At 43.2% G+C, this 27,751-nt stretch overlaps 1 protein-coding gene across 1 annotated transcript in view; it reads left to right on the forward strand.

Moving 5' to 3' along the window:
- The first annotated feature begins 1,005 nt into the window (after positions 1-1,005).
- Hacd2 (3-hydroxyacyl-CoA dehydratase 2) overlaps positions 1,006-27,751 on the forward strand; it is a 103,198-nt gene continuing 76,452 nt past the window's right edge. The window contains exons 1-3 of the mRNA XM_036204006.1: positions 1,006-1,246; positions 4,433-4,550; positions 25,533-25,551. Of these exons, the coding sequence (XP_036059899.1) occupies positions 1,089-1,246; positions 4,433-4,550; positions 25,533-25,551 (295 nt within the window). The 5' untranslated portion in view covers positions 1,006-1,088. The remainder of the gene's footprint in view (positions 1,247-4,432; positions 4,551-25,532; positions 25,552-27,751) is intronic.

The following is a 27,751-nucleotide window of genomic DNA, read 5'->3' on the forward strand; positions in this document are numbered from 1 at the left end:
CATATTTATTCATGTCTGGCTCCTTATGTGTAATCTCTAGGAGATTGAAGACTTTTGTCTCTTTCTGTTAGTGTGATAAACTCCAATACAACCTTGTAGATGCTCCATAAATACTTAATGGAATCAATACTTATTTTTATTGCATTACATAAATAGTAACTTATTTACGGAGATGCCTGGTTTCATGAACAGTGACAGCAAGGTACTTTTATGAAGAAACTCCTAGAAAAAGTAGTGAGTGGGGTCAGCAGATAAAAGCAGCTTCCAGAAGTTGTTTCTGTTTTAACTCGGTAGGAGGATTTCCCTGTAGGTACAAACACCACTTTACACTACCTATGGCCATCAACTAAGCATTGAACCACCTCTTCCTTCACAAAAATCAGGCCCATGAATGGAGAGAAACTGCCCAACTCTCAACAACTGTTGGGAGTCTCTATAGAACAGTGCAGGTTAATTAAAAATCAAAAGACAAGGAAGAAACTGTTGAAGGCTGGTTCCCTAACTTGGCTACAGTTTGAAGAAAAAGACGAGTGCTGCAAAAATGCTGTTTCTTGACAGGATGGGAAGCTTAACTGACATCAATCGCCCTCATCTACAACGACAAGCTGCTTGGGCAGTTGTGTACAGGGGTGAAGACATGGCCCCTGGGAGAGGCTAGGAGAAACAGGCACTCGGACGTATCATTTGGATCCCGCAGGAAAAGATGGTTATAAGACACAGAATGGCCAGACCCAAGTCATCCCCCTAGGTGGAAGAACAGGCCTGACATGTGAGGCCCCAGGTTCCCATTAACCTAATCAAACTTGGGGCTGGACGCCGAGACGGGCCGCGTGCCGGAAGTGGGGAAGGAATGGACCCTCCCTCCCCCCAACCAAGATGGCGGCGGCGACCCAGACCAGCGCAGAGGCCGGGAGCGCCTGGAGCGTCTTTGCCCTCATCCAAGATGGCGGCGCCCGTGGGCGCTGTCCCGGCTCCGCCCCGTGCCGCGGCCCCGCCTCTCCTCCGTCCCTCCCTCCGCCCCCTCGCAGTACCCAGTCGGGGCTGCGGTGTGTGCACTAGCCGAGGAGAGCGGGCTGCGGGCGCTTGACATGGCGGCAGTGGCGGCGACTGCAGCGACCAAGGGGAACGCGGGCGGCGGTGGCGGCCGAGCCGGGGCTGGCGAAGGCAGCGGCCCGCGGAAGAAGAAGGGCCCCGGGCCTGTGGCCACGGCGTACCTGGTCATCTACAATGTGGTGATGACGGCCGGGTGAGCCTGGGGCAGGCACGGGGAGGCGGGGAGCGAGCCTCTGCGGCCGGGCGCCGTGCAGCCGGCGCGGCCGAGGCTGGGCAAGCCGCAGCCCGGGTGGCCGCGGTGCGGGCTCGGCGGAGCGCGGGGAGGAAGGCTGGCCCGGCGCTGCCCGGCCCGGGGCCTCCTCGGCGGGGCGGGTGGGCTGGCCACAGGTGCGGGGAAGGGCGGAGGGGAGCGGAGCCCAGGCCAGCCCGGGCGGGCGGACGGGCGGACGGGCGGACGGTCACGAGCGCTGGCTACGGAGACCATTCATTTCAGCGGTCGTTTTCAAAATCCCGGGCAGAGCTTTCCTCTCCGCGGGAGTGGGAACGCGTTCAAAGTTTGTGGCCGGCCACCCGAGTCGGAGCTGGGCGACAGGCGGGATTTGGACTTGGTAGCGAGGACTGGGGCGAGGTGGGGTTGGGGGAGAATCGACCCTCCAAGACGGTTTTTACCTCTGTTCAGTCTGTCCCTTGATAGCAGAGTTGTAGTTCTTACACAAGTTGCTGTGTGACTTCGAATAAATCCGCTGCTTTCTCTGGGCCTCTGGTTTTTTTTTTTTTTTTTTCCCAGTCGAATTGGGCTAGGTGAATCCTGTTTCGCAATCCGGTGGTTTGGGGGAGGTGAATCACAATATAATTTGTTAGGAAAGTTCTAAGCTGTGAAACACGTTTTCTTACTTTCCTTTTTTCCCGTTCCCCTTTCTCTTTCTTTCTTGTTTTTTTCAGACTAGAGCTCATTACGTAGTTTTGCCTGGCCCAGAACTTGTGATCCTCCTGCCTCAGTCTGCTGACTGCTACAATTAGGGACCTGTGCCGCCGCTCTTGACTCCCTAGCATTCATTCCTTTGTTTATTTACTGGTCCTGGAACTGAACCTAGGGCCTTAACACTTGCATGCACTCTACTTAAGCTACATCCCTAGCACTGTAGCCTTTTTCTCCAGCTATTGTTTTTTTAAGGTAAAGCTTTCAAATATACAGAAAAAAAAAATTAAGGAATGTATATTGAAAATCCAGTTTTAATTATTTTATAGAGTTCAAACTTTAAAACATACACAAAGACATGCATACAGTGCTCCACCCAGATCACCTTACTTGAGTCAGCTAATTTTGTATATCCTTCAGATGCTGATATTAGCACATGCTAGTATAAACCTACACAAATGCTATAGATTTATAGTTAGTATGTAGATTTGTAATGAAGAAATAGGCTGGAAGGATGGTAGGCTTATTGCTAGTATTAGAAGTAACAGGTGTTGAAACATAGGCTCAGGCTGGGCATGTTAGTTCTGAGTTCAAGGACAACCAGAGCTACACAGAAAAACCCTGTCTCAAAAAAAAAAAAGAAAGAAAGAAAGAAACCTAGGCTTAAGAAGTAACTTGCATAAGATCATACAAGTTCTCAGAGTCCCTGGATCTAAACTCAGGTCAGTGAAAACTATTGCAGATACAAATTGTCTTTCACACAAATAGCCCCAGATCGATTTTTTAGGAGAACATTTAGGGATCTCTATATCCTCATATGTAAAATTCCTGTACTAGCAAAGGTGTTGGTAGAAGCATTGAATTGCAGAGGCAACTCAGAGTTCTCTGAGGAAGAAGGAACAGTCGTCTTTTTCTGGGTGGTGAGCATGAAATAAGGGTGAGAGGAGTGATATCTTAAGCCAGAAAGAGAAGCTGGATTTCTGAGAGGGACGATATGCTCTGATGAACTGATAATAAACTTGAGCATTAATTTATAAACTCTTATTTAATGTCTTTCTATGATAGTTTGTGGGTATAGCGCACATATCCCATTGCCTGGTTGTAAATTTAGTTAAATCAACTGCTCTCTCTGTGATGTGCCTTAATAACTGAGTTCCATTTGCTTCATTATGGGATCTAACAGGGAATCCCAGGGCCTAATATTTATTTTTGAGAAGGAAAGTAGAGCAGAAAGGTAATGTTCACAACTGTATGATCCTGCACATTCTTGTTTCATGTTTTTCTAATCAATAAGCCTATTGATCTCTCTTCTCATTTGGTTTTGGGAAATTTAAAACTGTTCTTTTTCAAAGCCAACTTTTTATTCATATTTCATATGTAATTTCGATAAGAAAGATGGACATGCCCCACTGAGACACTTGTAAGAAAAGTTTAAAATATTTTTCCAGTCTTAATATTATTAGAGACACTTTAACAGCACAAACAATTAAAATTGAACCCTTTGTTCCCCTTAGACTTTCTAGGATCTGATTTACCTGCACATAGACCACATTAGCTTACTCGGTTTGTATTGTTCTCAGCAGACACGTGTACCGAAGAGCCAAGTTCCAGACGAGTGAGGTGCCACTGTACAATTTTATTTTAACAGGATGCTGTAGGGGGGTAACACTTACTTGTGCTGGAACTCGGCCTTTGTGAGCTATAGTCAGTGTGCCCGTCACTTTTGTACCACACTTGGAATAATCCACTTGCAAATGAGGAAGGTTTTTTTGGTGCACAGTTCTGGAAGTTTTGTCCTATATAGCTGAAGGACCTCCTTGTTGTTCAGTCTAGTGACAAATCAGGAAAAAAACTGTTTACCTCATAACCAGTCCACAAAAAGAGAGAGAAAGAGAGAGAGAAAGAGGGTTGGTATCTCAGAGTCCTCTTTGAGGGCATGTCCCCAGTGACTTGAAGACTTCTCACTAGGTCTCATGTCTTAAAGGTTCCACCACCTCCCAATAGTGTCACTCTGGGGACTATGCCCTTCATGTAGGTGTGGGCGGGGTAGTGGCATTAGAACAATGGTCTCAACCTTCCCAATGCTGCGACCCTTTAATACAGCTCCTCAAGTGGTGACCCCACAACCATAAAATTATTTTGTTGCTACTTCATAACTGTAATTTGTTACTGTTATTAATTATAATGTATATATTATACCTGTGTTTTCCAGTGGTCTTAGATGACCTCTGTGAATGGGTTGTTTGACCCCCAAAAGGTGTCACAACCCACAGGTTGAGAACCACTGTTAGAGTCACACCATAGCATTTGGTAAATCTAGGTGTTATTATTATTATTATTATTATTATTATTATTATTATTATTTTTAAACAAGCTGTTCTTTTACTATATCTTTTTATTAATGTAAGTCCAACTTACTTTTTGTTCTCTCTCCTAATTGTACTTTCTCTTTCTTACTAGGTGGCTGGTGATAGCGGTTGGGTTTGTGAGAGCATACCTGGCTAAGGGTAGCTATCACAGTCTTTATTACTCAATAGAAAAGCCTTTGAAATTCTTCCAAACAGGAGCCTTACTGGAGGTATGTTTGAGATTTTTGTCACTAATTTTAAATGTTATAAAATAGAAAACATGCTGTTGTGATAAAATATTGCTGGGAGCCATCTTTGGTGGTAGACAGGCCCAGCAGAGGGTGGAAGGAGTTGGTGAGGGAAGGAAGTGAGCCAGGTCATGGTGGTGGTGAGAATCTTTCATGACTGATTAGCAGCTAGGGTGCTTCTTTATTTATACAGAATTTAGTAAGAAGGGATAGATTCGTGTTGTTCCAAAACATAGATCATATAATTTTTGTCTTTGGACATGTGTTTCACTTCCTTTTGCTCATCTTTTAGTTATCATTAATAAACTATGACAGAACAGTTATCCTTTCCAATCATTTTCCCTCAAGTTTGACATCATTAATAAACAGGAGTTATCATTTTCATTTTTTACTCATTAACCCTACAACCCAATTTTTAAGAATCTAGAGGCATATGACAGACTGTTTTTAGGCCAGTAGCTTTTGTGACTACAAGGACACTAGACAAAACAAAATCTTTAAGCCAGCCTGTGCATGTTGCCATGTCCCAAGCAGTGTATTATTAACTCTTAATGGTAGAGTGCCCAGGAAAAACACTCAGGCCAAAGCAGCTGCAGTTATTATTTAAATTCTGGCTTAATACAATGTTTACATTTTATATCTTTATAGAATTTGTCTATATGTCTAATTCTGGCATTCTGTTGTTCCTTGGTCATATGATACCACAGTGGCTCTGCATGTGCTAACTTTTCTAAGAAAGGGAGGTTCTGAAATCTCATTTTTTTAAAATCATCTTTCCATTCCATACTTTGCTCATCAATATAAGTCGCTGTGTAGGGCAGAGGTAACTTCAGCTAATCTAACTTTGTTGCTGTATATGCCATGTAATTGCCTGAGTGTATAGTGGGAGGAGGCTTGCAATCTGAACTGTGATCAACTCCTCTAGCCCACTGAATCTTGTTGACCTTTTTGAGTTTACTTTGTTTGGAATATCTTGTTCTTGAGTAAGTACAGGGACAGATGTTTCAAGAATGTCTCATAGCCTCATGAAGAGACCTCTGGCTTCTTCTTTATGTGTCACAACCTCCAAGGTGTGAGGAAGATCTTCAGGTAGATAAGGATATCTCTGTAAAAGCTGGAGGGGTAATATATTTAGGATTTTACTGGGGAGGCTTAGACGTAATACTCCTGGGAGAAGGCATAAATGATTCATAAGAAATTTCTCATCAATCCAACATCCACGAATAATAGAAATATTAAAAGTCCCCCAAGTGTGCAACAGGTGGAGATGATAACCACAGGTAGCACAGCGGTCATCGTGCGGCTGCGGCTGGATCTTTGTCAAGCAGCTGTGCTGGCTTTATGACTTCTGCTGTTCCCATCAGATATGGCCGTGCCAAAATATATTGAAATTGCCTTATCCTTGTTGGATTTGCTTTAAATTTGGAAATGTTGCTTTATGAAATCAAAGCCTCAACTGTCTTTGAAATTCTAAAAAAATTAAAATTCTACTTAATATATTGCTTGGAATATATTGTCTATCCAGTTTTTATAGGAAATCAAATGATGCAAGCCTATGTTAAGATTTTGAGAAATTCTAGGAATGCCCTAGTGAAGTGTTGACAGACTCATACTTTCAGGGCCCATATAACAGGGATTGTTATAACGGGAATGGTGAGTGTCAGTGGACATAGCGTATTAGTGATAGATAGGAGACACAGCAGAACCTGTCCAGAAGTATTCCAAATTTAAAATAATTAACAAAGACTTGGAAGGACAGTAGAGATTCTCAGTGAGGCTGGTGGTTCTGTGCTTATCTTGGTCCTCTTTGCTGATCAATGTAGTTCGGGTTCTAGTATAATTGGATTTTTGAGTTATGTCTGACAGAAAAAAAAAATCAAAGAATTGTAAGAGTAAAGAAGTTTTCCAGTCTGAAGCTGATAAAGATACAAAGTTATGGCCTAAAGGGATGGTCCAGCGATTAAGAGCCCTGGCTGCTCTCCCAGAAGACTTGGGTTTGATCCCAGCACCTGCATGGTGGATCACAGCTGTCTGTAATTCTAGTTCCAGGGAGTCCGGCGCTGTCTTTTGACCCCCAAGGGCACCAGGAATACATCTAGAAAAATACTCATAAAAATAAGTTAGTAAAATAGCGTTTTAAAAAGATAAAAGGTCAATTTACAAGATTTAAGGAACCAGCTCAGGATTGAGAACCAGTGGCTTGATATTAGAGCTCTTTCTCCTCGGCTCTTCTATTGTAGACATCCTTTACATGGTGGGAGGGGTCTGTTTTTCTGAGCATCTGTGTCAGACATAGGTCTAGGAAGGATTTGGGTTGGCCCTGTTAGACCAATTTGATCAGCATTGTGTGCCTGTTCTTCTGTCCTGTGTTCTACAGATTTTGGTAGTGGAAAGTGGCTGAGGTTATTTAGGGTCATACAAAATCAAAAGCTACATAGTTGTAATGAAAAACTTTTGGGTGGTATAGAAGATACGATGCTCTGTTTTATTTCCCTCATTCTCCAGGGCAAACCCAACAGAACATTTGTGTCTCAGTGGCAATTTAAAACCTGAACTAGGGACTAATGTTTAAGATCTCCAGTTCTCACCCTCACTTTTAAAAGCAGAAAGTTGTAGCTTTTGTTTCTGCTTTTTTTCTGTTAGAAAGTAAGCACTCTCCACTCTTAGGACTCGTTGGGAGTGCTGTGGTGACTTGAGTATCCCCCGAGCACCTATTCCAGCTGTGTTGCATTTACCAGCTTAGCCTGTGGATTGGTCTTTTATCACCTTGTCCACCTTTGTGATTTGGAAAAGAATTAGGCTAAAGCCAATTCCTAGTTTCTTCCTGCCCAAATAGTTTGAGTCCTCAAAAACCAGTAGATTCTTTTAGCAGGCTTTCTTGGACTGCCAGCCCCTAAATCATGACACAGAGACTTACTAATTATGAATGCTCAACCTTAGCTTAGGCTTGTTTCTAGCTAGCTTTTTTTTAAAAAAAACTTAAATTAACCCATTTCTGTTACTCTATGTGCTGTCTCGAGGCTCATTTACCTCATCTCATACTGTCCATCCTGCTTTCCTGCTTCCTGTGTGTCTGGCTGGCTCCCCTTTTCTCTCTGCCTGCCAACCACGCCTGTCCTTCCTCTGCTTAGCTATTGGCTGTTCAGGTTTTTATTAGACCAATCAGGTGCCTTAGACAGGCACGGTGAAACAGCAACACATCTTTACATAGTTAAACAATTATTCTGCAACACAAACAAATGTAACATATCTTTACATAGTTAAGCTACTATCCTATTCCACAACAGATTCTAGTGTGAATTGTTTTTTAAGCTTAGAGCGGGGGTTTCCTGAAGCGGGGAAGAAAGAAGTAAGTAGCACTTGTCACTTTGTCACACACAGTCCCCTCAGCTACAGAGAAGCACATCTGAGATCAGGGCCATCAGAAACTGCCTCCATGCTGGATGTAGGAGGGGTTACTCAGGGTTGGAACAATCAGTGATTTTAAGGGGATTTCCTTGCAGATTTTGTAATATAGAAATATAATTTTAAAAATTTAAGTATGTCTTAGTGAAGGTAAGTAAATTAAACAGTGTATTACAGAATTCATTCCAGAGACTTTGAAGGATGATTGCCCTGTTTATCTCTGTTGAATTTTTAATAGGGATTTAAGAAATTAATTTAAGGCTGGGCGGTGATGGCGCACACCTTTAATCCCTGCACTCGGAGGCAGGCGGATCTCTGTGAGTTTGAGGCCAGCCTAGGCTACAGAGTGAGTTTCAGGAAAGGCACCAAAACTACACAGAGAAACCCTGTCTCGAGAAAAAAAAAAAGAGAGAAATTAATTTAAAAAGTTTTGCTTTATCTTTGTCAATCTCCCTAAAAAAATTAGTGCGTGACAAATCCTGGATTTAGTTTTAGGAAAAAGCTGTGCCCCCAAATGGAAAAGTCTTTCAGCCACCCACCCCTAAGAGAGAAAGACAATCAAAAGGACTATGTGTAACGAAGCTATGACTCCTGAAGACAAGCAGATGGATATTGCAGAGGTCCATGGTGGCTGCCTGCCAAGACACTCTTCTGTGCAGTGCTTAAGAAAGGTTCCATCACCTGCACAGCAACTTTGTGTAATCATTAGATGTGTGCGGATTGGTTAATTACAGTGTATCCCCTTAACAGGATGAGAAAACTAATCTAGATAAGTAGCCTGTAGACGAATTTCTAAAAAGTCTTGTTAAGAAACACAGCCAAATACAGAGGTGAGAGCCGTAGAGATCAGAGCAGTAGTGATAGCCACCAGCTAACCTTAGCCCACCATGCCACCATAGCTGCCCCAGCAAGAGAGCTTCTTCCTGTCTAAACTGCCCCTTTACTGCCTTGCTGTTCTTCTGCCTTCCCATTGGCTCTTAGCCCAGCTACCTCACTTCCTTGTCATTGCTTGTCTGTACAGACCTCCAGGTCTCTATGGTTGGTACTGGGACTAAAGGAGTGTGTCACCACACCTGGCTATTTCCTAGTGTGTCCTTCAACACACAGAGACCCTGCCTGCCATGTGATCAGAATAAGGGCCTGTGCTACCACTGCCTGACTTTTGTTTATGGCTCGCTGTGTCCTCTGATCTCCAGGCAAACTTTATTAACATACAAATAAAATATCACCACATTAGCCTCTCATTTACCTGTGTGCTGACCAGTGTTCTTTAGTGGGGCCTTTTGGGAATTGGCTTAAAAAGGAAGTTGAAGTTAGTTGTTCCCAAGAAATTTCAAATCTTCTTAGGAATATATAAAAGAATATATATATATATAAAATATTATAAAAACATTTACTAAGTAAGCCCAAATGTTTATGTAGTGATATGATAAGAAAATGAAACAAAACTCAAAGTAATCTACTTTCTGAAGAAATGTATTTATTTCTGCAGAATGGACACATTGAGTTGATGGTACTTGATATTGGTCTTTTTGTGTATGTGTCTAGGAGCTATTGGGCGTTGAACCCAGGACCTTCCACATACCAGGCTAATACTCTTAACACTGAACTATGTTGCCAGCCTAGTGGTAAGGGATTTTAGTATGATTGACAGAAAAATTAACTTTACTCTGCCTAGTTATCCAAAAACATATTGAGTATTTTTTTAAAAGATTTATTTATTTATTATGTGTACAGAAGAGGGCGCCAGATCTCATTATAGATGGTGGTGAGCCACCATGTGGTTGCTAGAAGAGCAGTCAGTGCTCTTAACCTCTGAGCCACCTCTCCAGCCCCATATTGAGTATTTTTAAATGGATAAATTTCCAAATTATTCTACAGGTATTAATTTAATTGGTTAATGAATATTGTGAAAATTGAGTCCTTCTAAAAAGAAACTAACTTACAGCCTGGGGAGGGGCTCTGTGGCACTTCACTCACCTAGCATACACAAGGCCCGGGTGTCACTCTACAGAAAAGAAAAGATAAGGAGCCTTTAGTCTTGTTGGGTAGCTGATAGTATCAGGGCTGCTGGCTGGAGATCATGGAAACCTCCTCACATAACCATCAAGAGGGACTTCTTAGAAGTAGAGTAGTCCATAAAGCCCAAAGACAGGAATGTAGCTGGGCCGTAGGAATGGCCAGAGTCAGGAGCTGAAGCAATGTAAGTGTACTCGGAAGTTGGTGCTCCATCACTTAGGGCTGCTCTTCTCTGTGTGCGGTCTGAACCATTCTCTCCCTGCAGACTGGTTTTCTGCTTTGTGTGCCAGTGACAGTAGCAGTTAGTCTCCTGATGTAGCTCTCCCAGCCAGGATGAGAACGGCTAGTTAGGAGCAGAATCTTATTTCTGTCTTCCTAGTAAGGAGCTAATAGATCCAGCTTGAATTAGTTGTGTTTCCTGGACTGGGCACTTCTAGACAGGGGTCAAAGCTGCAGTGATGATCTAGAAAGATAGGAGGGAAGGGACAGCTTTTAGAGTCAGATACTAGATAAAGCCAAGAAGTACTTTACTTAAGTTTTTACAAGACACACAGCAAAATGAAAATGTGTTGTATTTTATTATTATATATAATAATGTTATATATAATATTATGTATTACATATAATATTTAATATTTTATCTATGAAGTTTTGCTTTATGATTTTTTTTTAAGTGGAGGAGTATCCCCATATTTTCCAGGCTGGTCTCCCCATCATGGGTTTAACCAATCCTTTGCGTCAGCCTTCCAAAACACTGAGCCTACAAACATATACCACCATATCTAGCTATAATATGATTTATAAATTGAACTATGTAAAATGTTGGTAATCAGTATTAGAGGCCAAAAGATCAGCGTGCAAATAATACGTTGTACCTTGAGTCAAATCTTGAATAATTCTGTACCAATTAACATAAGCAGACAAACATACTTTTTAAAATGCCCTTCATAGGTAACAAAGTGTATGTGTTCATACCAAAAACATGAATTATTGGTGGCATGTCCAACCTGGATGAACCATAAATACACACTATGTAAAAAGAAGGCAGACACAAAACATCAACAGATAATGTGACGCCTTTGGCATGAAATGTCCAGGACACAAGCCTGTAGAGGCAGGGGAGTGACTGTTAATGAGTACAAGGTTTCCTTTTCAAGGGATGAAAATGTTCTAATGTAAATAGTAATGCTGACTGTACAACTTTGTAACTATACTGAGTAGAATCACTGAAGTGTATACTTCTAAGAGGTGGATTTTGTAGTCTTGTAAATTATATCTTGGTTTAAAAATGCTATTTGTCTAAAATGTGTGTGGGTAAGTTCTTTCTCATTTTTGCTTTGGATTCATGATAAGGGAAAGTTTTTCTAGTTTGAGCAGAGATTGAACATTAGGCTGGGGATATAGCGTGTATGGTAGAGTCCTAGGTTCAATTCTTTGTACACACACACACACACACACACACACACACACACACATACACACATACTTGGTTGATGTTACAGTCATGGTAGTTTTGTTGTTGTTTTAAATCTTGTTTTGTTTTTTGGACTGGGGATGATCCTAGAGTCGCATGCATGCTAGGTAAACATTGTGCTACTATATTATATCCCTAGCCCTCCCTTAACAAACAAACAAAAGCCTTTTATTGGACAGGCAGGATGGCTCATTGGGTAAAGACATTTGCTGCACAAGCCTGGGGACCTGAGCTCATTTCCCTGGAACCTACATGACGGAAGAAGAGAGCAGACTCCACAAAGTTGTTCTCTGACCTCCATACATATGTACGCCCAACACACTTGAATAATACATAGTTTAAAAAAAAACTTTAGTGTCTTGTTAAGTTGCCCAGGCTGCCCTTTAACCCCTTTTATAGCCCAGCCATACTGTGAACTTGAGGCCCTCCTGTCTCATCCTCATGAGTAGTGAGGACCATAGACCTATACCTGTAGGCTGGGCCAGAATGGCAGTTTAAAGTGATTTCTGAGTACAGTTGGATTTCTGCATGCTTTGGGTTAAACTAGGAGTGCGTGTTGGCTGTGTCCCAGAGAGTGAGGTTTCCAACAGGTTGAGGTTATTTGCACAGACCTGTTGGGCTGGTACAAGCCATGTTGTAGTGGGTAGCCATCCCAGCCTTGGCCTGGAAGTTCCAACCCCCATTGAGGCTTTGGTAATGGTCACGCTCACAAGGCAGGGCTGAGGGAGGAAGCTGAAGACCCAGGATCGAGAGGAGAGGTTTCTGTTGGTTCTGGGACCCTGGACGCTGGAGGTAGACTGAGCAGAGTTCTCCAGAGAACACCACTAGACTGCGTCATACCTTTGCCAGACCCTGCAACCTATCCCTTCAATTGTAAGTTACGCCACAAAATAAACCTCCCTTTTAACTACGTGGAGTGGCCTTAATAATTTCACCAATATCTGGCGCCCAATGTGGGGCCCGAACCCATGACCCTGGGATTAAGAGTCCCATGCTCTACCGACTGAGCTATCATGTAGCTTGCTATGTACCTCATTTGTCTACCTCTGTCCTTCTGTCCTCATGGCCCACAGCAGCTCTTTCACGTCCTGTAGTTAGAGTTTTTCTGCCTGGCCCACAGTCAGGACAAATCTCTCTTACCCGCCAGTCCCACAGTCGCTCAGACCCAACCAAGAAAGCACACAGAGACTTACATTGTTTACAAACTGTATGGCCGTGGCAGGCTTCTTGTTATCTACTTTTTCTATCTTAAATTAACCCATTTCTATTAGTCTATACTTTGCCACATGGCTTGCGGCTTACCAGTGTCTTTACATGCTGCTTCTCATGGCGGCGGCTGGCGGTGTCTCCCCAGCCTTCTACTTCCCAGAATTCTCTTCTCTCTTGTCCCGCCTATACTTCCTGCCTGGCCACTGGCCAATCAGAACTTTGTTTACACAGAGCGATATCCACAGCACTTCCCCTTTTCTTTTTTTTTTTTAAGGAAGGTTTTAACTTTTACATAGTACAATTGCATATAACAAAACAATTATCAAGCAAGAATTACAGTTAAATATTAAAAAAGATATCCTATCTATCTTATATTTGTGAGTCTAAGGTTTTATATCTAACTTATCTTTTATCATAACTGAGGAAATTATAACTATCTAGTCTTCAACCACATCAAAGACCTCAGAAGGATATAATATTACCCGAGAACCGGGAGAAGGATGCAAGCATTTTTCGGGAGTCTTGCAAGAGTAGACAGAGACAGCTGGCAGCCTGGACAGTCACCTAATGTTCCTTTGTAAAATTGGGGCATTTGTCTTCAGCCCACAGGGCTAGAGTCTCTTGGTCACTTCTCTCAGTGTCCTGTAGAATGTCTGGCAGTTTCCTCTGCAAAGCAGGAACCTGAAGGACCATTTTGTCAAACAAAGTTTAGTGGTCACCTTTCTATGGGTCCTGCATGTCTAGTTGATCAAGCAGTCCAGACAAGAACAGTTTCTTGCCCAAATGGCTATTTTTGCAAAGGTGAAGATAAGATATGACGTGTCTTGAATGCCCATTCTCCTCTCTGAAGTAAATCGGTGTTCCAGGAGCAGACATGTCTCACTGTCCAGAAAGTCTAAATTTTAAAAATATTTTAAATGCCATATTCTGTAGACCTTTGAAGTGTTTGAAGAGTACCTGTCTATCTGAATTATCTCTGTGTATACCTAGAAGACTTAACTAACATGGCTATGAGTATGATTATCATAGATGACCAGTTATTAATCTATTTTTAATTATCCATTACAATTTTAAATGAGCTATATAAACATAATACCTTAAACACGAGTAGAAATATATACATAGTATAACAAAATTAACTTTAAGTTTGTATCAATAGACTAAAATCTAAACCAATGTAAAACATTTTAAACAAGTTGTTGCTCTTTAGAAGTAAGTTCCTTCCTTAATCTACCCTTTCATCCTATTATATCTATATCATATCCCCTTTTCTTCTTTAGAAAGAGATCACATTTATAATCAAACTGCTTTAAAGAAAAATATTGTTTTTTTTTTCTGTCCCACACCAGAGGGCTCTTCTGATTTGGGACACAAGAATCTCTTAACCTTTTCTTTTAGCAATATGTCTGGGTTTAGAGAAGGAGTGAGCCAATTCCATCTCCAAAGCCAGCTGGGAATTTGGGCGTAGTTTCTCTTACTACCTCCTGCTGGAGGGGGGCGCTGTATCTTATGGGGACACAAAGAAAATTTTAGGATTATGGAGTAGTCCATTAGGGTGAACCTATGAGCCAGTTGCCTTGAAACCATTCTGGATGTCGGATCATCTGGGCCATGGTGTCATTGGAGACCTTTCAGGTGGTCTTGGCTGATCAAACCTGATGTATCTTAATCTGGAACAAATCCATAGCTTCTGGCTTTCTGTGGAAACAAAAGCAGAGACTCCTTTCCAAAGCAACATATCCTTATATCCAAATTTTGAAGTCAAGGTACCTTTAAAATTTACATATTTGTTTAACTCAACAGCTTTTATGATCAAATCTATTTCTGCAGTTAAAAATCCCAAAGACAACATAAACCAGATTCTCTGTGTAATATCCATCTTTGTAAGACAGAAACGCTGCTGTGGCTGCTGACTCCGCCCACCTCTGCTTCCCAACATGGCGGCAGTTACAGTACCGCCAGCTCTGGGTCTGGAGCCATGTGTACCATCAACTATCAGAAGTAGTTCTATCAAAGTAGTGCATAGCCGAGAAACTTTTTTTTTTTTTTTTTTTTTTTTAACTCGCAAAGGCTAAATCTACCATGCAGCAGAGTAAAGTGCCGCTTGTAGATTCCTCATTCCCGCCACACTGCAGGTCAGACGCACACGCCAGGAACCCGCCATAGTAGCTCAAACCGGCACGCTGCCGCTAACTTGAGAGAGACAATTAGGAAACTGTTTTTACCTCCGTCTTAGAATCTTTTTTCTCAGATTTTAGGTGGAAACTCTTGCCAACACGTTGGACGCCATTTGTAGTTAGAGTTTTTCTGTCTGGCCCACAGTCAGGACAAATCTCTCTCACCCGCCAGTCCCACAGTTGCTCAGACCCAACCAAGAAAGCACACAGAGACTTACATTGTTTACAAACTGTATGGCTGTGGCAGGCTTCTTGTTATCTACTTTTTCTATCTTAAATTAACCCATTTCTATTAGTCTATACTTTGCCACATGGCTTGCGGCTTACCAGTGTCTTTACATGTTGCTTCTCATGGCGGCGGCTGGCGGTGTCTCCCCAGCCTTCTACTTCCCAGAATTCTCTTCTCTCTTGTCCCGCCTATACTTCCTGCCTGGCCACTGGCCAATCAGAACTTTATTTACACAGAGCGATATCCACAGAACGTCCCACTTCCCTCCAGATGGACTGTGTAGAGAGAACCCTTATCTACGCTATCCACTAGCACCGTCTTGGCCCTCCCTATGTGTTCTCGTCAGAGTCTTCATTCCTGCTCCATCCCTCAGATCCCTGATGGGTAGGAGGTGCTTTTTAAGTAGAGGGCAGTCTAACCCACATGTCTTTAAGAAAAAGGCTCCCAGCTTATGCCCCTGAGCGTTTCTGGCCCTTGGCTCAAACCTTGACTACTTCCCGTGTTAGTGTCCAAGGCATTACTAGTAGAGCCGCATGCTCTAGGCACATTACCAGTCCAGTTTGCTTCTGTGAATGGTGTGGGGAGAGTTGACAAGAGGCCAGTTTCTCCTCCTTTGGGAACCTATATATTTTCTAATAACAGTGTTATGTCTTAAGGGACTTTTGAAACAATCTACATGCACTTGTTAGACTCCCTTTATTCTGAAGATTGCTCTTGAGAGAACAGAGTTTGGAAAGGCTAGCAGAGCCAGTCATGTGGAGACATCTAGTACAAACTCGATGAACGACAAAGCCCAGAAAAACCAGCTTCAGGAACTGTGTGAGAACTGGATGGGAGAAAACGAACCTGGATGTAAGAAGTGTCACAACATTTGACAGGAACAGGGAGTCTGTAGGAAACAGGAACCCGCCCACACAGGTGTCACTGCTTGACAACTCAAGCAAATAGAAGTTAAATAATACAGTGCTCAAAGAGGTGAGAGAGCTAATGATTTTAGAACAGAATGTGCTAAAATTAAAAAACAAGTCCCACACCCCCCAAACTAAATCTATTGGTAGTGACTGTAGGGCAGGAAAGGGACCTTCGTGACACAGGCAATGACCCAGAAGGCTGAGGAGACAGCTGCTCAGTCAGAGAGCATCTCAGGGAAAGCAGATGTGGAGCAGAAGCCATTGAGAGAGCCTTGCAGAGTTTGCCATTTAAGACAGAAAAGGAGCTACCTGGCACAGCGGAGGTGCAGGATGCTGGAGCGGCTAGTGGCTGCTGCAGGTACTGGAGCAGGGAGGCCCAGTCTGTGGAGAACGGAGCTCACTGGGCTGACCAACCGTTAGTGTTAAAGCCAGTGCGTCCACAGAAATGAATGCAGGCATAAAACCTTTCAAGGAATAATAAGGCTGTCCAAGGAAATAGAAAATCTGGAATGTGTAATTCAAAGTAATCATGAAGAAAAAAAATACAGAGACTTTTTCTGAACTGAAAGGCTGGTTATTGACAGTTTATGGCACACCACAGAGGAGCTTTTCTGCCAGCAAAAAAATTCTTCCTCCTTTGGATTTCTCTTTAAGTTCTTAAACTTAGAGCAAAGATCTTAATTCCTAGAAGAAAAGAAACTTGGAAATGAAACAGTAAAAGCAACATAGGGCCTTAGACTCAGACCTTCGGAGGAAACAAAATCCACATGGAGCTGGGTGAAAGCATTAGGCTACTGAGGAAACAGCACCGTCTCCTCCAGCTAGGGGCATTCCAACACCCCCAGAAGCAGCAGAACTTGGGAAGAGAACCAAAGTGCATTTAGCTGTTCCATAAATGATAAAGTCTTTATCTCAGTGTGATTAAACTGTCTGCTTAATAATGTCCCAGATCTGTGCTGTCCAGGACAGTAGACACTAATCACATGGTCGTGGAGCCCTTGAGACATGGCTGGTGGGCCTGAGAAACTACATTTTCAATTTCATTTCCATTTTGGTAGGTACACAGGACTAATGGCGTCTGCACAGCCCAGGATAGATAGACAATGATCCAGATTGCAAAGTGCCCACCTGGAATTCCACAAGGTGGTTCAGATTCTGCCAGAAGAGAGTGAGTAAGAAGGGTGGTGGGTGAGTCAGGCGAGGCTGACATGCTGTAAATGTTCTATCACTTGGGGTTTGGGAGCTTCTTAATTCGTAAGTTTAGAACAATGAGACTAGTTACTAAGATAATAGGTGCTTTCAGATCAGGGAAATGTGTAGACCAAAGCAAAGCCTATGGATGTTGGAAAAGGGCTCAGAGGGCATTGCCACTGCCAGTGCTGTGCATGGGGAGTGCAGGGGTGCTGGGTAAGAGCTATCTGCTTCCACTTCCTTTGCTTTAGTATACATTAGTGTAACCCTTATATGAGTCTTGAAAGACACAGCAAATTATATGTAATAGCATGTGATAAAAAGCAGGATGGGTGAGGAAAATAGGATTAAAACTGTTTTAAATAAGGAAAAGGATAACTTCTGGCAGAAGCCTCAGCTAGAGAGCCTGGAAACATACCTGAGCTCTGTATTTGCTGTGCAGAGCCTGTCCAAGTGGAAAATGAGAGCGGCGGGGGCTGCAGAGATGGCTTAGGTCTCCTCCAGAGGACCCAGGCTCCCAGCACCCATGACCCACCTAGCTCACAACTGTCTAACTTCAGTTCCAGGTGATCTGATGCCTCTCTGGCATCTGTGGGCACCAGACATGCACATGGTAGACATACATACATGGAGGCAAAACACTCATATGCAGAAAATAAAAATAAATAAACCTTAAAAAACAGTGTGTGACAGGAGAGTTACTAGAACTTACAAGATGTAGACAAACAACATAAATAAATGCTCTTGCGTAGCATATGTGAGGTCCTGGTTTCAACTCCCAGTGCCACAAAAAGTGAGTAGAGAGAAAAAGAGTATAGAAAAACTGGCTGAGACTAGATGAGCATGGTGGTACATAACTGTAATCCCAGCTGAGGCTGGAAGACCCGGAGTTTGAGACCAGCCTTGGCTAGTCTTAGTAGTAAGACTGGGCCAAAAGTGGAGCAGGAAGAGGGGGAGGTAGAGAGATCGAAATATAAGATAAAGCTGATTTCACAAAGCAGACTCAGGAGTTCAGTGTGTCTGTAGCAGGAACATGGGAGTTGATTTGATAAGTAAATGTTTGTCTGAACAGAGAAACAAAATGTGTAGAAAGGCTGGCAGAAACACTTGAGAGGCGAAACTGGAGTGCTTAAGGTTCATCATCGTACTGTATATGAAAACACTGCAGACAAGAAGTTTGGGTCCTAAGACAGTTTTTGTCATTGATTAGCACGGTGACCCTGCTCTCTCTTGGGCCTTCATTGATTGTGAGCGGTGAACACACTGGATTAAATTACTTCCCATGGTAAGTTCTGTGAGGCTTTAGCACTTCACTCTTAGAAAATGAAGCATGCTGTAAGAAAATAGTGCTGTAGGAGAGTGAAAAAAAAGTAACAATGAGAAGATACTGGTAATTAGGGAAATTCCACGTGTTTTCTCCTTCAAGGATGTAAAAGGATTTTATAGAAACATTTGGTGTCTCTGAAGGTCATCAGTAAATGGGCTTTTTTGTTTTGTTTTGTCTTTTGCTTAAGTTCTAAACATTTGGAAAGGAGTTGGATAAGAATGTTAGAAATAGTCTATGTAGTGAAGGCTAGCCTGGAAAACATGCTTTGGTTCCTCTCTGAACCCCAGAAGCGGTTTCACACACCCCATCACAGCTGGTAGCAGCCAGGATGGCCTGGAAGAATCCATGAGAACTTAGGGTTCTTTTTTCAAGAACATTTATAAACACATTCATTGTACAAGATAGTAGGTTTCACTATACATTGTCACATATGTGTATCACATATGGTGGTCACATATACCCCACTTGCTCTCTCCCTGCCCCACTGGTCCCCTTCCACATAAGGTAATTTATGGAAATTGTGGGTTAGACCTAGTTCAGCACACCCTATTTATTCCTTCCAAGTTTGACACCAGGATGAGTCATCCTCTTTTCCTGAGGTAAATCAATTAAAAGGTGGAGAGAGACCAGCAGGGTTTGCCAGATACCCTGCTCTTGGCCACCCGACGAGAGAGAAGTTCTTCCCTCTAACAGTAAATGCCCGGTGTCTTCACTGTTTGAACTGCAGATGATGAAGTAGGTGATGCATATTGCTCATAAGTGCCGTGCCTCCGAGTTGCCCTGTTACATTTTGGTGTCTGTCCCTCAAGACTACATGCTAAGGCTGGGTGTACTCAGTGGTAGAGCATCTACTTAGCATCTGTTGAGACCCCGGATTTGGTCCTCAGCACTGGAAGAAAAAGTTACATGTTAATAGGCATGGATTTTAAGCAAAATGGGCTTCTCTGTGTATGGTATTTTCTCAATTGAATCAGGTTTTGGTTAATGTACACGGTTAATTATGAGCCACTATGGGTCCGCACAGTGCCAGCAGCTGTAGTAGACATGACTTGAGCTGCCCAGCTCTGATCTTCACCCTCTCTGGAAGTTCTTGCTGTTCCTGAGACTGAAGCCACAGCATCTGCATCTTTTACCAATGTTTCACCTTCTTGAGCCATAGCCAGTTGAAGCAGGGTGCATACCTGACCTGTACTGGGCTGGTCAGGCTTTTTCCTCCCACGGGGGTTCCTGTTCATCTGGAGACTTGTTAAAGTCTGTGTGGGTGCTTTGCTGTTATTTCCTTACCTTAGATCAAAAACAAAATTGGAGGAACTGGAGGGATGGCTCAGTGGTTAGGAGCAGTGCTAATCTTCCAGAGGACCTGGGTTTGATTCCCAGCACCCATGTGGTGCCTGATAATCCTTTGTGACTAGAGTTGCCGGGAATCTGGGGCCCACTTTTGGCACCAGGCATGCACATGGTATACAGACATGTCTTCAGGCAAAACATCCTTACACATTAAATAACAAAATTTTTAATGAAATTGGAAAGGTTTGTTGATAACTCACTCAGTTTCCTCAGTTTAAATCATGGAAGCTTTTTCAAAAAGGGTGTTTCTAAATAGCCATTGTACAAGATGGCATTTGACACTGAGGTTAAAATTTAAAACCAAAATCAGTGTACTTCTGGTAGATAGATGTAGCATTGGGATCCACTGGGCAAGATCAGAGACTTAGACTCCACTCAAATTTAGATTAAATGAGTTTATTCTTACTGCTAGCAGAAAGATGATGGCCTTAGAGTCAAGCAGCATGCCATGCCAAAGGGGGCTGAAGGCAGGGTTTATAAAGGTGGATAGCAAGGTGTACATTACAGTCATCTATGGAACCAGAGCTGGGCAAGAACATTGTTTTACTTCCCCGGTTCCTTCTCTTTCCTGTTGTATAGTAATACAAAGACCACTTCATCCCCAGTCCCACAGTGATAAGTGGTTTCCAAAAACAGAAAGCAGGAATGCTATTACCCTATTCTTATCTCATCTTCAGGCCACTGGGGTCTTGCAGGCATTCCAGGGCAAAGGGCAAAGGCCCTTAGGGCGTGTCTGGTACCATATTAGTTTCTTTGGCCATCACAGAGGAATTACGTGTAAATTATTGCACAGGTCTGAGCACTCTGGGGGAAGTGTCAGTGGAGTAGAGCAGGCAATAAATAACACAGTGCCATCAAGTTAGGGCTGGCTGTCACATCCCCAGAATGTCAAGGGCTCTCGAGGGAAGGATGTATGGTGTTTTTGCAGGTGGTTTGGATATGGCAAGTTCGCACTGTTTTTCCTATCAGGTATGCTGTTCTAGTCCAGTGATTTTATTCTATGGATCCCAGAGTACTGGCACTCTTACGACAGCGGTTCTCAACCTATGGGTCGCAACGCCTTGGGGGTTGAATGACCCTTTCACAGGGGTCACCTAAAACCATCAAAAAACACAGATATTTACACTACAATTCATAGCAGAAGCAAAATTAGTTATGAAATAGCAACAAAAATAATTCTGTGGTTGGGGGTCACAAGATGAGGAACTATATTAAAGGGCCGCAGCATTAAGAAGGTTGAGAACCTCTGTCCTAGAGTAGGGAACTTATAAGGGTGTTTTCATTGTACAGTCACTAGGGACACCACTCACTTGATGCCCCATAGTGCATGAAAGTGTCCAACTCAAAAAGAAGTCCAACTCAATGAAGATCTGTCCGTCCCACTCCCCTCGCCTCCCCAGGCTAGCCTTTTGTAGTCTGTACTAATACTAAAACCTTCGTAAGGTGTTAGAGAAAAGGCTTAGAGGGTTGCCGTCGGCTTGGCTGCTGCACCGCGTAGTCAGCAGCTAGCAGTGGCACTCTCCTGGTTACCAGCTCTGGATGTTAGAAACTAGAGCCCCTGGGTTCTCTGCGCGGGGACTCACAAGACTGATCAAGGCGCCAGCATCAGGTGACAGGAGGCCGGTGGGTGTCCTTGCGGTTCTTGTTACCTAGCTAGCTGTTGGCCAGCGGCCTTTCGTCACTCAGGGACTGTTCTGCTGTCCTTGCACACAGCCAGCCCCTCCAGCCTCCAAGCATGCTATGTTGAATCCTTGTTCTTTGAGTGTCTCTGGCTTCCCTGCTGCTACAAGAAGACTCTTGTTCTCTTTCCAGGTCTGAGACTCAAACCCAAGGTCACATGCATGCTAGAAAACTCTTAAAGTGTGCTCATGATTGGGTCGTGTCTACCCACACCATCTTTGTACCTTTAAATCAGTTGGCTTAACCAAGGTATGGTGGCCCGTGCCTGTAGTCACAACTAGGGAGCTGAAACAGGAGGATTGCTGTTAGTTTGAGACCAGGTTGGCTATATTGTGAATTCCTACAATATCTAGACCAATATTTGGATGCACAGATAGCTATAACCTTGGGGATTGCCTGTAGAATTCTGTGTGCTAATACCATCAATGTGAAGAAAAGAGCTAATATAAAATAAAGATATTATCTCAAAATAGTTTGTTCCCTCTCACATTGTGTTCTGGAAGTGCTATGACACTACTGGCCTGCATACTTGGCTGAGAAGGTTTCAGAGTGCTAAATGTTGTTACTGAAAGAGTCATGAGACAGCCCAGAAATATGGGCAGGAGACTGAAGGTTTCTACTCAGACTAGGTGTTAAATTAGTGGATCACTCTGGGTGGGCAGTGCACACTTTTAAACCCAGCATGCAGGAAGAGCTCTGTGAGTTGAAGGCCAACTCGGTCTACGTAGCAAGCTCTTGGGATGCAGAGGCAGGCGGATCTCTGTGAGTTTGAGCCCTGGTCTACAGAGTGAGTTCCAGGGCAGCCAAGGCTACACAGAGACAGACACCCTGTCTCAAGAAACCAAAAAAAAAAAAAGAAAGAAATTTTAGTTGTGAAATAGTTTTATTTTGAGACAGCTTTGGTTTTTAAATTATTGTTATTATTTGTCTGGTTGTGTATGTGTATACAAGTCTACAAGGAAGCTGGAAGCCAGGGAACGCCTTGAGTATCCACCTTGCTTTGTATGGTTTTTGTTGTTGTTTGATTCAGGCTTTTTCATTGGTTTGGAACTTGGCATGTAGGTGAGGCTTTCTCCTCAGCAGTACTAGATACCAGCATATGCCACCAGGCCTGGTTGGTTGGTTTGTTTGTTTATGTGTGGTTCTGGGGACTGAACTCAGGTCTTTTGTGAGCACTTTACTGACTGAGCTGTTTTCCCTGCTCTGGTTTTTAACTTTGTCTGAACGTGTCCCCAATCTAGTACGCAACTGCATTGTTGCCTCTTGAAGTGCCACAGGTCAGTTTTTCATTTATCTTTTGGTCCTTCTTTCACTGTTTAAAGAATATGGCAGCCGGGGGGTGGTGCACGCCTGTAATCCCAGCACTCGGGAGGCGGAGCCAGGTGGATCTCTGTGAGTTTGAGGCCAGCCTGGGCTACAGAGCGAGATCCAGGAAAGGCTTCAAAACTACACAGAGAAACCCTATCTCAAAAAACAACAAAAAATATGGTGTGTAAGGAAATTTTGCACACTAGGCTCAGGATTTCAGGACAGAAGGATAAGTTTTTTGTACTTTCTTATTTGACCCCTAGGAATAACTACAAGATTACTTTTGTGCTATTCTTTATAAGTAAATAAGATCTAGTTAATACAAAATACAATCCCATTTGTCTACTCTGCTTTTTCTGTTCCTACTTATGTTCATGATGGTTTTGTTTCTCTTGTTAGTCTGGACCATTCTGTCTGTATTTGCTAGAGCTTATTCAGGGTAGTGTCTGAAATTCTTATTTTTTTTTTTTTAATTTTATTTTTTATTATGTGGTGTGGGCACAGGAGTCATGGTGCACATGGTGGAAGTCAGTCCCTCCATCTACCTTTCCATGGGCTCCTCACAAACTAGATTGCCTGGTTTATGCAGCAGGGCCTTCACCTGCTAAACCATCTCCCTGGCCCCTGAAAATTTTATTTTTAAATCCAAATTTATTTATTATGAGATAATATTGTATCTGGTTGTTGTTGGTTTCCTCTGTGTAGCTGCTCCTTTCCTGGAACTTGCTTTGGAGACCAGGCTGGCCTTGAACATACAGAGATCTGCCTGGCTCTGCCTCCTGAGTGCTGGGATTAAAGGCATGCGCCACCACCGCCTGGCAAGGTTGTTGTTATATCTTTATGTCCAAAAGCATTTACATACTGAAATATCTTTTAAATTCATTTTCTTTTCATTTCTTCTTTGTGAATCAGTTCGTATAGTTTTTCAGAATTTTGTGTAAGTGGGTCATATCATCGGGGAGGTGAAGGGGGCGCTATAAAATATGTGTGATGACAAAGGAGAGGCTCTGGCTCGTAGGACGGAGACCTAGAAAACAGGGTAGCATGGATTGCTGTCAGTTTTCCCCTGCCGTTCCTGTCCTTAATGAGCAGTCGGGCTGTCTTGTCACCTAATGGAGAGAATGCATGCTGCTTTCTGTCTTCCCAAGGGATGCTCTTCATTCATGTCCTTCATTTCATCCCTCATTTGAGTCTAGATACGGTCTCTAGCTTTGCTGAGCTGTGCAGCAGGAGATTCAGCTTCTCTTGTAAGAGTCACACATTTGAGATTTTCAGGGGTGTCTTTTGAAAGGGATAACATGACTGGCTGGATGAAGTCTTCTCTTCCCTTCTCAGGTAGCGGCAAAGTTTACATAGCTCAGGGTTTTTTTTTTGTTGTTGTTGTTGTTTGTTTGTTTGTTTGTTTGTTTTTAAATCCAGGCTCTCTCCTCCTACTCTGCTCTCTTCACCCCAAATGGAGGTGGGGGTGTTAGTGAAATATGGAGTCTTTAAGCACAGAGCTGATCAGGGATATTTTAGCTAAAATCCGTCTTGTGATGTTCTGGTCTCTGGGTCTCATAACTCAGAAATAGTGGTAGAAAACAGAGAAGACAGAAAACCAAGGCGTGGGTTATTGCCCAGGCCATTGCTGACCACTGTGGGCAAGCTGTGCAGTTTTCTGTGTCCTGGTGTTCCCACCCACTGACCTAACTGCCCTGTCTACCTGCCAGGGTGACTAGCAGGGTCAACTAACTAACTGATAGAAAGAGATGTTTTGTAAAAGTGATAAAAGGAACTCCAACAGATTTTATCCTTCTTGCCCAGAAGAACTCTGTTCGTGAGCTCAGTCCTATAGGTGCTTCAAGACAATCATAACCAGTGTTAAATCAACAGGGATTTGGAAGGACACAATTGACCAGTTGGGAGGCCATTGAGATAGGGTGGAAATGGCATTCTCACTCCAGGTGCTAGAAGGGAAAACAAGATGTAACAGCAAAAATAGGAGCCAGGTGAGACTTGGGGGTGAGGGCATGTTAGTCCAACAGACCAGGAGCCCAATGGTCTCAGATGTCACATAGGGAGGAAGGAAGTGATGTGCTTCCCAGTGAGGGAACCATTTTGAGATGCTGATGTAGTGCATGCAGACGTCCAAGGTAGTTTGGAAAGTGGACCTGGAGCTGGGAGACATATCTAGAAATTAGACCAGGGGAGAAGAACTCTGCAGCAAGATCATTGAGCAAGGCAAGATAGGGACGAAGAGTGGAGCTTTGAAGAAGAATGCATATCTGTATTGAAGGGTCTGCTGGGCAAGAACAACCAACAAAGGCGCTGCTGATGCCACGTTGTGTGCCCTGTGACAGTTCTGTTCTGCAGATTATGGGACATAGGAGATGCTGTGCTTTGGTGTACTTGGGAGCTGATAAGTTATAAAAGAGGTCATTGACATCTAACCAGCTGCTGTGTGACCATTAAGTCTTTAGGAGCTCTCCCAGAGATACACAAACTAAAATGAGCAGACAGAACTACTAACAGGTTTTATTTTGTTAAATAGTCTGTAGCAAAGTTTAAAAGTGGAATGTTTGTTTTTCAGGTTAAGAATGGCTGGCCGCCGCTACTCTATTCTTAACTGAAAGGGCAGTTTATGTGAAATAAAGCTGTAATATTGGTCCTCACTAATTTTCTTTCTCCCCTTTTTTTTTCCTCTCTAGATTTTACATTGTGCTATAGGTAAGTAAAACTTCCCCCACCTTCTGAATGCATTGAATTGTGCCTTTTAAAGTCATAGATACTTTAAAGATAGATACTGGGCTTGGTTTGACCCTTAAAACTGAGACCATTTAATCCTTGTGTCTGTAACTGCTTGTTAAAGGAGTTTTGTTTTCTGACATAGTAAGTATTGTTTAGATGTTGTCATCACGCACCATTATCTGTTGCAGCTCCTTTTCTGTCAGTTCAGGAGGTGCCCCGCCATCTCAGCACAATAGGAATACATAAGGATGCTCCCCCACATTTCTAAGCATGGCTCAGGTTCTGGGCTGTGCTTTGTTGGAGAATTTCCCTGTGATCCATCCATGGATGTTCCCTGTGTGTATTGTAAAGCAAAACAGATTTAACACTTATGTCCAGGAGTTTTAATAAAAGCAGACAGTGTGTGTGGTTGGTTGGTTGGTTTCTTTTTGTTGGGAGAGTCGTCACATTTTGTTCTGGAACTCTGAGGCATAGCTTCTAGTATGGGGTGGATAATAGACACCTGTAATTAAACAAAAGTCAATCTTGGAAAGTGGACAGGCCCTGTACAGCAAGCCCATGGCGCTCTAGGTTTGTCTGACAGAGGGACAGTATGAAGATGAGATTCATTGAAACGTTCTGAAAGTCTGAAAACTTAAGAACTGTGACTCTGAGCTAGTTTAATTGGTCAGTAACTCACAGCTGAAGTAGGTGTGCATACTGCTGTGTGTATAGTATTATTTTTATGAATGTTTGACTGTTTTAATCTCCCTAATTACTTTGCTTATTTTAAAATATGTTCTTATACATCTTTAAAATGTTTGTCCCTGGGAGTAATTATCAATGGCTGCATTTGCTCATTCATACAAAACAAACAAAAAAGCCTCATCAAATTCCTGGTGGGGCTGGGTCCCAGCTGCTGCATGAGCCAGCAGGAATGGAGAATGAGCACTTACAGACCTGGCTCAGGTAAACCATGCCAGCTGATCCTCCATTCTGTGACATACTGTGCCCAGAGGACTGGGGTCTGTGTCACTCTCTTGTTTGTTGACATGCTTTCCCATCAGACTGTGGGCTCCTAGGAGGCCCCTGATACATGGACGGTACTTGCAAAGCCCTTCTTCTTCCTCAAGGACCCTGTTCTGTCTACATCATCATTGTTCTTCGCCATCCTCGGCGTTTTTCTTCACAGTTCACAGAATGATCAGAGTTCTTTATCTTACAAATAAGCATCCCCAGCACTTGACAGACAGAGGTAAGAGGATCTCTGTGAGTTCCAGGCCAGCCACGGTTACATAATGAGACCCTGTCTAAACAAAAAAACCAAAACAATAAATGTTGACCCTAACCTTTGAGTCCTCAATTTCTTCCTCCTCCTAGATAATTCCTCCTTGTCCCTTCACCCAGAAGTACGGCAGATTCTTTCCCCCTCCTCACTACTGTTAAAGCCATGTGTGTGCAAGTGCACACACATGGCTTGGTATGCATCTGGAGGTCAAAGGACCCGCTTGACTGAGTCCCGGTCTTCTACTTTGCTTGAGACAGGGTCTCCCGTTGTCGCCACTACGTGTATCAGCTAGCTGGCCCTCAGGCTTTCAGGGGTTTTTCTGTGTCCTCCTTCCATCTCCCCATAGAAGAGCTGAGATTATGTTAGCTTCCTTTGCTGATGCTGTGACAAAACACACTGACAAAAGCAACTTAAGGAGAAAGGATTTATTTGGGCACAGTTACATGGGGATCAGAGCAGAGGAACTTGAAGCATCTGGTCACAGTGTGTCTACAGTTGAGGGAGGGCGAGAGATATACCCATACATACGTACATACGTACTTACATACATAATACATACATACATACATACACGTGCACACACATCAGTGGATCCTGTGCTTAGCAGACTTTCTTCCTTTAATACCACCATAGTGAGTTGCTGGATAGTCCCCTTACAGGCAGGCCATCTCTTGAGGTCTTGTCACATTGATAGCATTCACCATCATAACTGTTGTACTCCCTTGCATTTGACTGCTTCATGAATTCCTGGGGTCTGAACTCCAAGCACCTTTAATCCCAGCACCCTGGAAGCAGAGGCAGGCTGATCCTTGTGAGTTTCAGGCCAGCCTGGGCTACACAGTGAGTTCCAAGACAGCCAGGGCTACATAGACAGAACTGATTTCAAAACTCCAACATTTTAAATTGAAATAT

The sequence above is a fragment of the Onychomys torridus genome, chromosome 12, assembly GCF_903995425.1.
Source record: "Onychomys torridus chromosome 12, mOncTor1.1, whole genome shotgun sequence".
NCBI classification, from domain to species: Eukaryota; Metazoa; Chordata; class Mammalia; order Rodentia; family Cricetidae; genus Onychomys; species Onychomys torridus.